At 38.3% G+C, this 18,347-nt stretch overlaps 2 protein-coding genes across 2 annotated transcripts in view; both read left to right on the top strand.

Annotated features, from left to right (window-relative positions):
* Window positions 1-18,347, top strand: part of LOC142666250 (uncharacterized) — a 312,509-nt gene that overhangs the window by 175,336 nt on the left and 118,826 nt on the right. The window lies entirely within an intron of this gene.
* On the top strand, window positions 10,109-11,961 carry LOC142665542 (uncharacterized). Its single transcript, XM_075845248.1, has 2 exons — window positions 10,109-10,516; window positions 10,600-11,961. The coding sequence occupies exons 1-2, from the start codon at window positions 10,109-10,111 to the stop codon at window positions 11,959-11,961; spliced, it is 1,770 nt and encodes a 589-aa protein (XP_075701363.1).

Genomic DNA, 18,347 nt, shown 5'->3' with positions numbered 1-18,347 from the left:
ATAACTACTATAATACTGTCCCTATATACAAGAATATAACTACTATAATACTGCTCCTATATACAAGAATATAACTACTATAATACTGCTCCTATATACAAGAATATAACTACTATAATACTGCTCCCTATATACAAGAATATAACTACTATAATACTGTCCCTATATACAAGAATATAACTACTATAATACTGCCCCTATGTACAAGAATAGAACTACTATAATACTGTCCCTATATACAAGAATAGAACTACTATAATACTGCTCCTATATACAAGAATATAACTACTATAATACTGCTCCTATATACAAGAATATAACTACTATAATACTGCTCCTATATACAAGAATATAACTACTATAATACTGCCCCTTATATACAAGAAAATAACTACTTTAATACTGCCTCCTATATACAAGAATATAACTACTATAATACTGCTCCCTTTACACAAGAATATAACTACTATAATACTACTCCTATATACAATATTACTATAATACTGCCCCTATATACAAGAATATAACTACTATAATACTGCTCCTATATACAAGAATATAACTACTATAATACTGCCCCTATATACAAGAATATAACTACTATAATACTGCTCCTATATACAAGAATATAACTACTATAATACTGTTCCTATATACAAGAATATAACTACTATAATACTGCTCCTACATACAAGAATATAACTACTGTAATACTGCTCCCATATACAGGAATATAACTACTATAATACTGCTCCTACATACAAGAATATAACTACTATAATACTGCCTCCTATATACAAGAATATAACTACTATAATACTGCCTCCTATATACAAGAATATAACTACTATAATACTGCCCCTATATACAAGAATATAACTACTATAATACTGCCCCTATGTACAAGAATATAACTACTATAATACTGCCCCTATATACAAGAATATAACTACTGTAATACTGCTCCCATATACAAGAATATAACTACTATAATACTGCCGCCTATATTCAAGAATATAACTACTATAATACTGCCCCTATATACAAGAATATAACTACTATAATACTGTCCCTATATACAAGAATATAACTACTATAATACTACTCCTATATACAAGAATATAACTACTATAATACTGCTCCCTATACACAAGAATATAACTACTATAATACTGTCCCTATATAAAAGAATATAACTACTATAATACTGTCCCTATATACAAGAATATAACTACTATAATACTGCTCCTATATACAAGAATATAACTACTATAATACTGCTCCTATATACAAGAATATAACTACTATAATACTGCCCCTATATACAAGAATATAACTACTATAATACTGCCCCTATGTACAAGAATATAACTACTATAATACTGCCCCTATATACAAGAATATAACTACTGTAATACTGCTCCCATATACAAGAATATAACTACTATAATACTGCCGCCTATATTCAAGAATATAACTACTATAATACTGCCGCCTATATACAAGAATATAACTACTATAATACTGTCCTCTATATACAAGAATATAGCTACTATAATACTGTCCCTATATACAAGAATATAACTACTATAATACTACTCCTATATACAAGAATATAACTACTATAATACTGCTCCCTATACACAAGAATATAACTACTACAATACTGTCCCTATATAAAAGAATATAACTACTATAATACTGTCCCTATATACAAGAATATAACTACTATAATACTGCTCCCTATACACAAGAATATAACTACTATAATACTGTCCCTATATAAAAGAATATAACTACTATAATACTGTCCCTATATACAAGAATATAACTACTATAATACTGCTCCTATATACAAGAATATAACTACTATAATACTGCTCCTATATACAAGAATATAACTACTATAATACTGTCCCTATATACAAGAATATAACTACTATAATACTGTCCCTATATACAAGAATATAACTACTATAATACTGCTCCTAAATACAAGAATATAACTACTATAATACTGCTCCTATATACAAGAATATAACTACTATAATACTGCTCCTATATACAAGAATATAACTACTATAATACTGCCCCCTATATACAAGAAAATAACTACTTTAATACTGCCTCCTATATACAAGAATATAACTACTATAATACTGCTCCCTTTAGACAAGAATATAACTACTATAATACTACTCCTATATACAATATTACTATAATACTGCCGCTATATACAAGAATATAACTACTATTATACTGCTCCTATATACAAGAATATAACTACTATAATACTGCTCCCTATATACAAGAATATAACTACTATAATACTGCTCCCTATATACAAGAATATAACTACTATAATAATGCCCCCTATATACAAGAATATAACTACTATAATACTGCGCCCTATATACAAGAATATAACTACTATAATACTGCTCCTATATACAAGAATAGAACTACTATAATACTGCCCCCTATATACAAGAATATAACTACTATAATACTGCCCCTATATACAAGAATATAACTACGATAATACTGCTCCTATATATAAAAATAGAACTACTATAATACTGCTCCTATAGACAGGAATATAACTACGATAATACTGCTCCTATATACAAGAAAATAACTACTATAATACTGCCCCTATATACAAGAATATAACTACTATAATACTGCCCCTATATACAAGAATATAACTACTATAATACTGCCCCCTATATACAAGAATATAACTACTATAATACTGCCCCCTATATACAAGAATATAACTACTATAATACTGCCCCCTATATACAAGAATATAATTACTATAATACTGCCTCCTATATACAAGAAAATAACTACTATAATATTGCCCCCTATATACAAGAATATAACAAATATAATACTGCCCCCTATATACAAGAATAGAACTACTATAATACTGCTCCTATATACAAGAATAGAACTACTATAATACTGCCCCTATATACAAGAATATAACTACGATAATACTGCTCCTATATATAAGAATAGAACTACTATAATACTGCTCCTATATACAAGAATATAACTACTATAATACTGCCCCTATATTCAAGAATATAACTCCTATAATACTGCCCCCATATACAAGAAAATAATTACCATAATACTGCTCCTATATACAAGAATATAACTACTATAATACTGCCCCCTATATACAAGAATATAACTACTATAATACTGCCCCCTATATACAAGAATATAACTACTATAATACTGCTCCTATATACAAGAATAGAACTACTATAATACTGCCCCCTATATACAAGAATATAACTACGATAATACTGCTCCTATATATAAGAATAGAACTACTATAATACTGCTCCTATATACAAGAATATAACTACTATAATACTGCCCCTATATTCAAGAATATAACTACTATAATACTGCCCCCATATACAAGAAAATAATTACCATAATACTGCTCCTATATACAAGAATATAACTACTATAATACTGCCCCCTATATACAAGAATATAACTACTATAATACTGTCCCCTATATACAAGAATATAACTACTATAATACTGCCCCCTATATACAAGAATATAATTACTATAATACTGCCTCCTATATACAAGAAAATAACTACTATAATACTGCCCCCTATATACAAGAATATAACAAATATAATACTGCCCCCTATATACAAGAATAGAACTACTATAATACTGCTCCTATATACAAGAATAGACTACTATAATACTGCCCCCTATATACAAGAATATAACTACGATAATACTGCTCCAAAATATAAGAATAGAACTACTATAATACTGCTCCTATATACAAGAATATATCTACTATAATACTGCCCCTATATTCAAGAATATAACTACTATAATACTGCCCCCATATACAAGAAAATAATTACCATAATACTGCTCGTATATACAAGAATATAACTACTATAATACTGCCTCCTATATACAAGAATATAACTACTATAATACTACTCCTATATACAAGAATATAACTACTATAATACTGCCCCCTATATACAAGAATATAACTACTATAATACTACTCCTATGTACAATAATACAACTACTATAATACTGCCCCCTATGTTCAAGAATATAACTACTATATTACTGCCCCCTATATACAATAATATAACTACTATATTACTTCCCCCTATATACAAGAATCTATAATACTGCTCCACCATTCACTAGGCTACAGGCGATCCCTGCTCTATATATATGGGGCATTGTGGCACTATCTATAAGGAGGCTATGTGGCACTTTTTACAGTTTTTGGGTGTGTCACTATCCACATGGGGCACTGTGGCACTCTCCTTAAGGGGAGGGGTGTGTGGCACTGTCTACAGGGGGGCACTGTGGCACTATCTACAAGGGGAGGGTGTTTGTGGCACTATCTACAAGGGGATGCATGGCACTATTTAAAGTGGGCTCTGTGGCACTATCTAAAAGGGGTCCTTTAGCCCTATCTACAGAGGGCACTTTGTAGCACTATCTAAATAGGCAATGTGGCACTATCTACAGGGGTGGTGGAGCCCTACATACAAGGGTGTGTGTAGCCAAATCTACAGGTGGGTACCTATCTACAGGGGGCACTATTTGGCACCACCTTCAGGGGGCACTGTGTAGCACTATCTACAGGCAGTACTGTGTGGCACTATCTACAGGGGGAGCTGTGTGTGGCACTATCTGCAAAGTGAACTGTGTGTGGCTCTATACAGGCGGTTGTGACACTATCTACATGGGGCACTGTATGGGGCACTCTACAGGTGTCTTTGATTAGGGCCATGAGACATAACTTTGCTTGAGGCCCCAAATCTGTCCCTAAGGGTTAGACAGTCACGCCTTTGTACCTCATTTTAAAAGGGCTGGTGAAAGAGAAGAGATGCCAGTTTTCCCACTAATAAATAATAAATCTCGATGTAAATAGTACGACAAAGTTTGCAAAAAATTAAGACAACATCCTTACTACTGGTTGCCAGCTCGGACCTTCACCTGACGACAGACTCCGGTAAGCGGACCTTTGCTAAAAGTAGTTGAGTATCCCTGTACTACGATATTCCAGACAAGAGCAATTGAAGGATTTATGTAAACTACAAGGTGTCTTAGTGCCGACAGTGCAGTAAATGTGCTATCACGGTCTCCCCTGCCGGCTGTCCGGAGGTGCATTGCAGCACGTTGCTCAAACAGCTTGGAAGTGCCTCAGAAAAGGCCATTAATCAAATGTCTGCAGATATACAGCCTGAGGCGCATGTAATAACCCCTACACTGAACTTCTATTATTTGTACATCCCGACTAGAACAATCAGTACAGACGGGGAGACAATGGAGACCATGTTCTCCACCCTAAAATAATATGCAAATGAGCCTTACCAAAACAAGAAGGGGCTTCTGGGTAAAATTCTATATAAAATATTTACCCAGGAGCTTACTTACAATGTGGAGACTTAAATTCAGTACAAATTTCAGAGTTTGATCCTTCGGGATCCTGCACATTGAAGAATCCAAAAATTTGACATTTCGTGTAGTATGAATATTATCCGACTCCTGTCTTAATATAGTGTAAATTTGCCATTTCATCAAAAGCTACTCTCTCCCCCCACATGTCTATGTGGGGTAAGGGAGGAGATAACCACTATAGGCCTTCACACAATTTCCACTTTTCAGCGCCAAGATCGGCTCACCATGAGCCCATAATGAGGATGACAATCTTACTGGAAGATCTACTGCAAGCCCTGGTGTCAACCGTAGAGTAGGATGTTCTCTAACTGGGGAATGCCCCATGGGACAAGTGACATCACAAGCCCTAGGTATGGAGACCTCACGTACTGCAAGATCTACAGCAAGCCATGGTGCCAATCATGTAGTAGGATATTCTTCATAGGGTGGAAGGTCCCATTGGACACGTGACATCACAATCCCTGGGATGGTGACATCACTTACTTCAAGACCTACAGCAAGTCCTGGTGCCAACCGTACAGTAGGATGTTCTCTAAATAGTGGAATGTCCCATGGGACGCGTGACATCACAATCCCTAGGTATGGTGACATCACTTACTTCAAGACCTACAGCAAGTAATGGTTCCAATCGTATAGTAGGATATTCTTCACACTGTGAAAGGTCCCTTAAGGACAAGTGACATCACGATTACTTGCATGATGACATCACTTTGTTAGATTGGCCAACAGATGGGACAGTAAAAGAGATCCACTGCTGGACCCAATCAACTTTGTGCTGGGCTAAAAGAGACCCTAAAATGGGGTTGTTGAGGACTCGTAAAACATGGCTGCTTTCTACCAGAAATGGCGACGCACCTGTCCATGGGTTGTGTCTGGTATTGCAGCTCAGCTCCGTTGTAGTGAGTAGAGTTATGCTGCAATACCAAGTACAACCTGTGGACAGGTGTGGCAGTATTTCTGGAAGAAAACAGCCATGTTTCTCATCTAATTTTACGTGTCAACCTTCTTGACAGCAGAAACAAAATAAAAGGAAAAATGAATCATCTTAATGTTTCATACTGTTCTCCGCTCCCTTACATGGAGCTAGTATTCACTGGCAGACGAAGAATGGCAAAAACAATAGATGGAACTTTGCACATATCCACAAGCTATGAAATAGATTATTATTTTTGGAAGCCTAGAATCTTGTGAATGAAAATAACAGCGGAGTAAGGGAGGTGGCGAGGGTATAATACCAAATATCTGGGATAATAAGAGGGAACTCAAGGACACAGAACAGATCTAGGTTTCTGCTGTATTTCCTTTCTTATTCAAATAAAAAATGTGATTACTGTATTTACTGAAATATTACATCCACACAGCCAATTAATGGGCAACTACAGTCAAGATAGAAGAATCATCTGTTACATAGTACTTGTATATACTCTCTAACTATACCATGTCAGAGCCTTGGGATACGAAAATATAACTACTATAATATTACCTCTATATACAAGAATAGAACTGCCCCTATATACAAGAATATAACTACTATAATACTGCCCCTATATACAAGAATATAACTACTATAATACTGCCCCTATATACAAGAATATAACTACTATAATACTGCCCCTATATACAAGAATATAACTACTATAATACTGCCCCCTATATACAAGAATATAACTACTATAATACTGCTCCTATATACAAGAATATAACTACTATAATACTGCCCCCTATATACAAGAATAGAACTACTATAATACTGCCCCCTATATACAAGAATATAACGACTATAATACTGCTCCTATATACAAGAATATAACTACTATAATACTGCCCCCTATATACAAGAATAGAACTACTATAATACTGCCTCCTATATACAAGAATATAACTACTATAATACTGCTCCTATATACAAGAATATAACTACTATACTACTGCCCCCTATATACAAGAATATAAATACTATAATACTGCCTCCTATATACAAGACTATAACTACTATAATACTGCCCCTATATACAAGAATTTAACTGCCCCTATATACAAGAATATAACTACTATAAGGGCATGCCCACACGTGGCGGATTTCCTCCGCAACTGTCCGCATCAATGCCGCACAGAATCTGCGTTGCAGATTCTGCGGTGGATCTGCCCAAAATGTGCAGTAAATTGATGCGGACTAGCTGCTGCGGACTGCGGTAAAAGTGCTTCCCTTCTCTCTATCAGTGCAGGATAGAGAGAAGGGACAGCACTTTCCCTAGTGAAAGTAAACGAATTTCATACTTACCGGCCGTTGTCTTGGTGACGCGTCCCTCTTTCGGCATCCAGCCCGACCTCCCTGGATGACGCGGCAGTCCATGTGACCGCTGCAGCCTGTGATTGGCTGCAGCCGTCACTTAGACTGAAACGTCATCCTGGGAAGCCGGAATGGAGAAAGAAGCAGGGAGTTCTGGGTAAGTATGAACTTCTATTTTTTTTACAGGTTGCTGTATATTGTGATCGGTAGTCACTGTCCAGGGTGCAGAAACAGTGACTGCCGATCGCTTAACTCTTTCAGCACCCTGGACAGTGACTATTTACTGACGTCGCCTAGCAACGCTCCCGTAATTACGGGAGCCCCATTGACTTCCTCAGTCTGGCTGTAGACCTAGAAATACATAGGTCCAGCCAGAATGAAGAAATGTCATGTCAAAAAAGCAAGACGCATCCGCAGCACACATAACATGTGCATGACAGCTGCGGACTTCATTGCGGAATTTAGAATCTCCATTGAAGTCAATGGAGAAATTCCGCCATGAGTCCGAAACCAGTCCGCCACAACTCCGCAACAGCCATTGCATGCTGCGGACACCAAATTCCGCACCGCAGCCTATGCTCCGCAGCGGAATTTTCCGCATCGTCTAAACGAACCCTACTAAATAGAAGTGGAAGTCAATGGAGAAACGGCTCCGCTGCGGATTAACGCTGCGGAGTGTCCGCAGCGGAATTCAAGAGCAATTCCGCCACGTGTGGCTTTGCCCTAATACTGCCCCTATATACAAGAATTTAACTGCCCCTATATACACGAATATAACTACTATAATACTGCCCCTATATACAAGAATTTAACTGCCCCTATATACAAGAATATAACTACTATAATACTTCCCCTATATACAAGAATTTAACTGCCCCTATATACAAGAATATAACTACTATAATACTGCCCCCTATATACAATATAACTACTATAATACTGCCCCTATATACAAGAATATAACTACTATAATACTGCCCCCTATATACAAGAATATAACTACTATAATACTGCCCCCTATATACAAGACTATAACTACTATAATACTGCCCCCTATATACAAGAATATAACTACTATAATACTGCCCCTATATACAAGAATATAACTACTATAATACTACCCCCTATATACAAGAATATAGCTACTATAATACTGCCCCCTATATACAAGACTATAACTACTATAATACTGCCCCCTATATACAAGAATATAACTACTATAATACTGCCCCCTATATACAAGAATATAACTACTATAATACTGCCCCTATATACAAGAATATACCTACTATAATACTGCCCCCTATATACAAGAATATAACTACTGTAATACTGCCCCTATATACAAGAATATAACTACTATAATACTACCCCCTATATACAAGAATATAGCTACTATAATACTGCCCCCTATATACAAGACTATAACTACTATAATACTGCCCCTATATACAAGAATATACCTACTATAATACTGCCCCCTATATACAAGAATATAACTACTATAATACTGCCCCTATATACAAGAATATACCTACTATAATACTGCCCCTATATACAAGAATATAACTACTATAATACTGCCCCTATATAGAAGAATATAACTACTATAATACTGCCCCCTATATACAAGATTATAACTACTGTAATACTGCCCCCTATAGATCAGTATATAACTACTATAATACTGCTCCCTATATACAAGAATATAACTACTATAATACTGACCCCTACATATAAGAATATAACTACTATAATACTACACCTATATACAAGAATATAACTACTATAATACTGTCTCTATATACAAGAATATCACTACTATAATACTGCCTCTATATACAAGAATATAACTACTATAATACTGCCCCTATATACAAGAATATAACTACTATAATACTACTCCTATGTACAGGGGGGGCAGAGCACATTGCAGGCACCTGGGGTGCAGCTCACCCCTCCAGCATCCAGACAGCGGAGAACATCCCTGGAGAGACTGACATTGCAGCAGAGTGAATGGGTGGCCAGCGTGGCGTGCTCAGGCCGCACAAGGTCTAGCAGCAGTAAAAACATTGAAAAGTCTGTGGAGGCAAAACCTGCAAGGAATACTCAAGGTGTTTCTACAACTGTTACAAGCCTTGGAGAGTGTGATCCAGCAGGGTGTGAGACCAGTGGAGCTGGGAATGTTAATCAGGAGGGGTCAGCGGCATTCAGACAGCCTGAGACCCTGCACCAGCAGAGCCCACAGTCTAAAGAGACAGCCTGAGCTGCAACTGGAGGAGGAAATCCCTGCTCTGGTGAAGAGGATGGGAGAGTTAGAGCCAAAAACAAATGCTGCAAATACAAATTGACTGTGTATATAAACTGAAGAACGCCAATCCTAAGAACGAAGCCGTATATGCTGCTCAGCTTTACTCACTTGGGAAGCAACTCGCACAAGTGGTGGGGGAGATGGACGGTGTCCTGGAGAGGATGGGGCCACTCGCAGAATCCTATAAAAACAAGCAACGGTTTTCTACTATGACCGACAGACAGAACTTTGATCCAGAGTTCAGATTCTCTGAGGCAGACTCGGGGTCAGATATTTTCCCAGACGATCCCCGGCCAGAGACCAGACCAGTTCTGCAACCTGCAAGGTTCTCATTTCTAGAAGCGGACGCACAGAAAGAGGAGAAAGAAAAACAGCAAAAATCTGCAGCTGTGTCTGAACAGGGGCATGGAAGTCGGATACCAACACAGGCACCACAAGTCCCAGGATGCTCAGCACAGCAACAGGACAGTGGACGTTCATCCATGTGTCAGGGTGATCTGCTGGGGCACAGACTGGGGAGAGTGGGAATGTACCTGAAGGGTTGGTGGTTGGAGGGAACGCACGGCTTGTGTATGATGTAGGTTTATCTGATGATGACATAGAGGTTGATGGGTCAGAAGATGTTCAGAATAATGTGCTTGATTTCCCCCCTCTAATTGTAAGTACACAAGGTGTGACAGACCCCTCTAGAGCAGACACTCGCCCTATAAGTCAGGACAGTGAGACCCGCCAGCCTCCTCCCAGAAATGCCTGGAGCCGCGGTGCTCCATCTTTTACCTCTGGCGCTAGCTATACAGGCCAGGCCTTTAAAAGGAGGAATGTGGTGAGGTTCAAGCACAAGGGCGCCAAGGAGGACCTTCCAGATAGGAGGTTTGTGGTCCGAGAACTTCTGTGTCACCAGATGGGTTTTGTGCCAGCAAATATCTTGGCAGTAATAAATCTACCAGACAGACAGGGCTACGATGTCAGCTTTAAGCTTACGCCTGACTTGGATAGATTCTGGGCACATTTTTCCAAGTTTAGGGACAAAACCGGTTGGGACAAATTTAGCTTTATTCCAGTGTCCAAGCCAGATACCGTTGGTGTCAATATCATCTTTTGGAATGAAGCTGTTCCTCCCCAGGATATTGTGGTCTGGCTCAGGCGGCACTGTGACCTGGTGTCTGACCTGACCAAGAACAGAGACGCTGATGGTATCTGGACTGGAGGGTGGAGGGTTCTGGTAAAACTGCGCCAGCATAACAATGTCACTTTACATTTACCCAATTCCTTCTTCATTGGGAGAGAAAAGGGTGTTTGTTTTTATCCTGGTCAACCCAGAAAGTGCTTCAAGTGTGGTAAGACCGGTCACCTGGCAAACATCTGCACCGTGGTAAAATGTAACCTGTGCGGTGAAGTTGGCCATCTAAGTGCCAACTGTCAGAATGTCCAATGTAATCTGTGTGGGAGGGTAGGTCACCCGCACAGGGACTGTCCTGACGCCTGGCACAATATCTGTAAACAGATTCTTGTTGAGGAGTTTATGACTGAGATGGACGCTGTAGAGGAGGAGGCTCTAATGTCAGGGTCAATAATGACCAGACAGGAGGTCCAGCAGGAGTCAGGTCATCCAGGTCCAGAACACCAGCAGTCGGACAGCACACAGGAGACCATGGAGGTTGTCCCTCAGGACCAGCCACCGGGAGCCTCTTCTTCTGCATTACCATCTGAGGAAAGGAGGGGTATGCAGAATAAAAGGAGGAAAAAAGACCCGTCCTCTCGTAAGCCTGAGGGAGAGGTGGAAAGAGGCAGGAAGAAAGGGAACAGAGCAGAAGTAATGGTCGTATCTAATAGATTCAGTGTCCTGTCAGAGTCAGATGGGGATTTTGAATGAGAGTTATTAAAAATAGATGGTGAATACGAAGAAGACGCAAGGGACCATCCCCTAATAAAAAAGAAACCTTGCACTGTAGAAACCCCAGGACCGTTAGATATGGAAACAGGTGGTCGGCAGAGTGACCCCAATTCTTAGTCGTTATGATGGGGGTCATTTATTTGCTTTTCTTTTTGTGTTGTGCTCTGATGGCCGGGTTTTCCTTAAAAGTTGCTTCCAGCAATGTAAACAGTATTAAAGTGAGGAAGACGAGGTTTACAGTCTAAGATCATCTCCGATATCTGGATGCAGATGTCATCTTCTTACAAGAGACTCGTTTAACCACAATAGGGCTTATACGTGAGGCGGAGAGAGAGTGGAGGTCCGGTCCTTCTTTCTGGTCACTGGCTGTGGAGCCTTATGCCGGGGTCGCTATACTGTTTAACACCAATGATGTGACTGTACTTGCATCAAAAGAAGGCACCAGGTCCGGACGGTATAACAGCCGAATTTTCTAAGTAATTGAAAAACCTTTTAGCACCAATTCTGGTGAATGTGTACAAAAGCTGCCTAGAAAACCACCTGATGCCTTCCTCCATGAGAGTCTCTTTGTTGATTTTGCTGTCTAAGGGTAAAGACCCTGGTGACATCAAGAACTGGAGGCCAATTGCCCTCTTGAATGTTGACAGAAAGATTTTGGCAAAAATTCTGTTTTCTGGGATTGGTCTGTCTGTCCCCAGCACTGTTGGCAGGCTCCCAGTTCGGCACAGTAAAAGGGCGGAACATCTCTGGGGCCGTTATCTCCATCAGGAAAATGTTTGAGAGATGTAAAGCTCTTGGGTGTGGGAGATATGTTGTTGCTCTAGACCAGGCTAAAGCCTTCGACAGAGTAGATCATGATTATCTATGGGCCACTTTGTTAAAGTACGGTGTTCCGGGACAATTTATTGATTGGCTGAAAACTTTGTACTGTGAGGCAGAGAGCTTTCCTTTGATCAATGGCTGGCAGGGCGACACTTTCGGGGTTGAGGCGGGGGTGAGACAGGGTTGCCCGTTGAGTCCACTTCTGTATGTTTTTGCCATAGACCCATTTCTGCGGTTACTGCAGCAGTGTGATTTTCGAGGCGTACCGATCCCGCTTTGCTCACCCCTGAGTGTTGTCGCCTACGCGGATGATGTGACGGTAGTGATATCTGAGCCTAGTGAGGTGCAGATGTTGTCTGCAGCCATCAGAAGCTACTCTGAGGCCTCTGGGTCTCTGGTCAACCTTGAGAAGAGTGAAGCTTTCTGGGTATTGCACAGTGATCCAGACTTTGATCTGCCACAATTTGCGAAAGCCTCCACCGATATTAAGATTCTGGGAATTAAATTTGGGAGGGATGATAATGCCAAACTAAATTGGGAGCAGAAATTGGAAGCCGGAAATGCAAAGGTTCAGCGATGGAGAAATTGGAGGCTGACCTATAGTGAGAGGGTTAAAATGTTGAAGACTTACCTGGTCCCTGTCTTCTTGTATGTTTCTGTCATTTTTCCTTTGCCAGAATCTTTCTCCGCTAGGCTCTTTAGCCTGTTCTTCCAACTTTTTTGGGGGAACAGGTTGAACCCAGTAAAAAGAGGGATTACTTACCTACAGAGGAGAGAGGGTGGGTTGGGTATGTTGAATCCAAGGGTTTTCTTTGACTCCTTGTTCCTTAAAACTAATTTTGGTAACCTGGACGTAAATAACAGTGCCCTGTGGGTAAACAGTATCAGGGATTGGATATTGCCTTTTGCAGAGTCTTGGATACGGGGTGGCAGTCTCAAAAGGGGGCGATTGACACGAGACTTCCTTCCCCAGTATCTGGATTATGGTCTTAGATGTCTGAGGAGATGGGGAATAGACAAGTCCTATATTGAGAGTAAGACCAGGAGAGATCTATATTTCACCGTATGTAGGACTTTCTTTTGTTTACAGCCGGTACTTAAAGATTGCACAACTGCAACCTTACAGGAGAGTCTGAGGTTTCTCAATGGAGCGAGACTCCCGGGTAAACTTTTTGATATTGCATGGCTGTCACTGCATGGGAAACTTTATGTTAAAGGGAATCTAAAATATTTGAGTGTGTCAGATCGGAAGTGTCCCTTGGGTTGTCAACAGGAGGAGACAATGGAGCATTTTATAACCGAGTGCTGGAGAGGACAAAATATATGGCAAGAAATATCCTTCAAGTTAAAAATCCCAAGACTACAGTCTCTAAAATAACCAAAAATTATTTATGGAGTACCAGCTAATGTAAATAACATTGACCAGGGGACCTTGTATCTGATAATTAATGTAGTCAAATATTACCAGTGGCATACAAGAACCAGAATGTCCATTTATAACGAGCCATTTCACCATATGTCAGCCGTGAACCTGATCATGTCAGAACTAAGGTGGATCAAATCCCTAGAAATTAGGAAAAATTAGAAAAACACCGCATTATGGAGGAATGTATATATGAATAATGCTAGTTCTCTGTATAATGCAAACTTGTTGTTGGTTTTTATCCCTTCTTCCTTTTTAACAGCAATGGACTCTTGTTAAGTTAAAGTTATTTTCTAGTTTATTTTTCATCGTCCTGTATGAGTTCTGTTAAATTATCATTTGCTTTGGAATTTTGATGGAATGTTATATTTGTTTGTTTTTTACAAATAAAAATAACCTCCTATATACAAGAATATAACTACTATAATACTGCCCCTATATACAAGAATATAACTACTATTATACTGCTCCTATATACAAGGGTATAACTACTATAATACTGCTCCTATATACAAGAATATAACTACTATAATACTGCCCCCTATATACAAGAATATAACTACTATAATACTGCCCCTATATACAAGAATATAACTACTATTATACTGCTCCTATATACAAGGGTATAACTACTATAATACTGCTCCTATATACAAGAATATAACTACTATAATACTGCCCCCTATATACAAGAATATAACTACTATAATACTGCTCCTATATACAAGAATATAACTACTATAATACTGCCTCCTATATACAAGAATATAACTACTATAATACCGCCCCTATATACAAGAATATAACTACTATAATACTGCCCCCTATATACAAGAATATAACTACTATAATACTGCCTCCTCTATACACAAGACTATAACTACTATAATACTGCTCCTATATACTAGAATATAACTACAATAATACTGCCCCTATATACAAGAATATAACTACTATAATACTGCCCCCTGTATACAAGAATATAACTACTATAATACTGCCTTCTATATACAAGAATATATCTACTATAATACTGCCTTCTATATACAAGAATATAACTACTATAATACGGCCCCTATATAACTACTATAAGGGTATGTTCTTACGCAGTAGAAAAATAAGTCTGAAATTACGGAGTTGTTTTCGCCTGAAATCAGCTCCTGATTTTTACACGTTTTTGTAGCAACTCACTTTTTCCGCAGCGTATTTTACGGACGTTATTGGAACTATTCTTCAATGGAGTCAATGAAAAATGGCTCCAAAAACGTCCCAAGAAGTGACTTGCACTTCTTTGGCGCAGGCGTGTTTTTACGCGCCGTATTTTGACAGCGACGCGTAAAATTACACCGCGTGGAAACAGAGCATCGTAAAACCCATTGAATGCAATGGGCAGATGTTTGTAGGTGTAATGGAGCAGTTTTTTCAGGCGTAATTCGAGGCGTAAAATGCCCGAATTACGTTTGAAACCAGTGCGTGTGAACATACCCTAATACTGACCCCTATATACAAGTATATAACTACTATAATACTGCTCCCTATATACAAGAATATAACTACTTTAATACTGCCCCCTATATACAATAATATAACTACTATAATACTGCCCCACTATATACAAGAATGTAACTACTATAATACTGCCCTCTATGTACAAGTATATAACTACTATAATACTGCCCCCTATGTACAAGAATATAACTACTATAATACTGCCCCCTATATACAAGAATATAACTATAATACTGCCCTCTATATACAAGAATATAACTACAATAATACTGCTCCTATATACAAGAATATAACTAATATAATACTGCCCCTATATACAAGAATATAACTACTATAATACTACTCCTATATACAAGAATATAACTACTATAATACTGCCTCCTATATACAAGAATATAACTACTATAATACTGCCTCTATATACAAGAATATAACTACTATAATACTGCCCCTCTATACAAGAATATAACCACTATAATACTGCCCCCATATACAAGAATATAACTACTATAATACTGCTCCTATATACAAGAATATAACTACTATAATACTGCTCCTATATGCAAGAATATAACAACTATAATACTGCCCCTATATACAAGAATATAACTACTATAATACTGCTCCTATATACAAGAATATAACTACTATAATACTGCTCCTATATACAAGAATATAACTACTATAATACTGCTCCTATATACAAGAATATAAATACTATAATACTGCTCCTATATACAAGAATATAACTACTATAATACTGCTCCTATATACAAGAATATAACTACTATAATACTGCTCCTATATACAAGAATATAACTACTATAATACTGCCCCCTATATACAAGAATATAACTACTATAATACTGCTCCTATATACAAGAATATAACTACTATAATACTGCCCCCTATATACAAGAATATAACTACTATAATACTGCCCCTATATACAAGAATATAACTACTATAATACTGCTCCTATATACAAGAATATAACTACTATAATACTGCCCCCTATATGGACAAGATTAGGCGGTACCCTCACTTTATTATAGTTTACCATCACTTATAATATAGATCACTTGAAGTAAAACGTAAGTTAGCAATACAGAAAAAGTCATGTGTATTAGTGGATGTCAGAGGTTGTAGTTCTTCAGGGAGCCCTTTATATTTCCACACAGCTGGGTTATTAGATTGCACAGTGATATCAGGAACTTAATATAATAGTTTTGTTTTTATTTGTTGGCTCTTTATTTAGTCAGTGACGGGCGGTGTAGATTTATGCCCCTCACTAATACTACAGTGCTCAGCAGACGATTAAGCTACAACTTCACTGCCAGAATCGGGGCCATAAAAAGACAAACTTCGAATCACTGCACTACGAGGCCATTAGATCTACTGAGGCGACATCTGGAGGTTGTTAATATCTAGTAAGTCACAGCGCTAGAAAAGAGACGACATAACAGGATGTAAAAAGAGGACAAGTGCTTAATTATGGGTTAATAAAAAGTTCTGCAACTTTCTACTATAGTTTTTGTTTCAACTCCTTACTATTTATAAGACCTCTGCTTGCTAGCAATAGTCATGTATATATTTAGAGGCTAAAAACATTCCTGAGCTCACACAGTTGAAGGTTTGCTTTAGTCTAAACCAGAGCTCTCCAACTTGTGGCTGTCCAGCTATTTCAAAACTACAACCCCCAGCATGCTAGGAGTTCTAGTTTTGAGGGACAGCCACAGGATGGAGTGCCCTGTCTAGACGAACATGCCCTGGCAATCACAGACCATATCAATAAGGACCAAAATAGCGTAATGAGGTGACAAACGACCTAGGGATGTCCTCAATTGAACTTCTTGGGACCCCCTCATTTGCTAGCACCCACCCTATGCTGGGCCCCTCTCTTCAAGGGCCCCATAGCAGCCTCTGTGTCATATAAGCCCTTGAAGAGTCTTGAAAGGCAAGTCCGTCTAGTATTACTGCAATACACCCTCTACCACATACTACTGCATATCTGGACAGATTTGATGTTCAGAAGTCAAGATTAGTTGGGTGACTACCCCGGAGGGAGGAGTAATAGCGGCCGTATTGGTGGTCACCCAACTAATGGCAGAATAGACTTCATTATTTACTAAGGAATGCTCTACATACACTACCGTTCAAAAGTTTGGGGTCACCCAGACAATTTTGTGTTTTCCATGAAAACTCACACGTATATTTATCAAATGAGTTGAAAAATGACTAAAAAATATAGTCAAGACAATGACAAGGTTAGAAATAATTATTTTTATGTGAAATAATAACTTTCTCCTTCAAACTTTGCTTTCGTCAAAGAATGCTCCATTTGCAGCAATTCCAGCATTGCAGACCTTTGGCATTCTAGCTGTTAATTTGCTGAGGTAATCGGGAGAAATTTCACCCCATGCTTCCAGAAGCCCCTCCCACAAGTTGGATTGGCTTGATGGGCACTTCTTGCGTACCATACGGTCAAGCTGCTCCCACAACAGCTCTATGGGGTTGAGATCTGGTGACTGCGCTGGCCACTCCATTACAGATAGAATACCAGAATGTCACTCAAACAATTCTTTTCGTTCCCATCCACTTCCATATATTA

The sequence above is a fragment of the Rhinoderma darwinii genome, chromosome 13 (assembly GCF_050947455.1).
Source record: "Rhinoderma darwinii isolate aRhiDar2 chromosome 13, aRhiDar2.hap1, whole genome shotgun sequence".
NCBI lineage: Eukaryota > Metazoa > Chordata > Amphibia > Anura > Rhinodermatidae > Rhinoderma > Rhinoderma darwinii.
The sequence above is the reverse complement of the archived record's forward strand: the minus strand, read 5'-3'. Positions and strand labels throughout refer to the sequence as shown.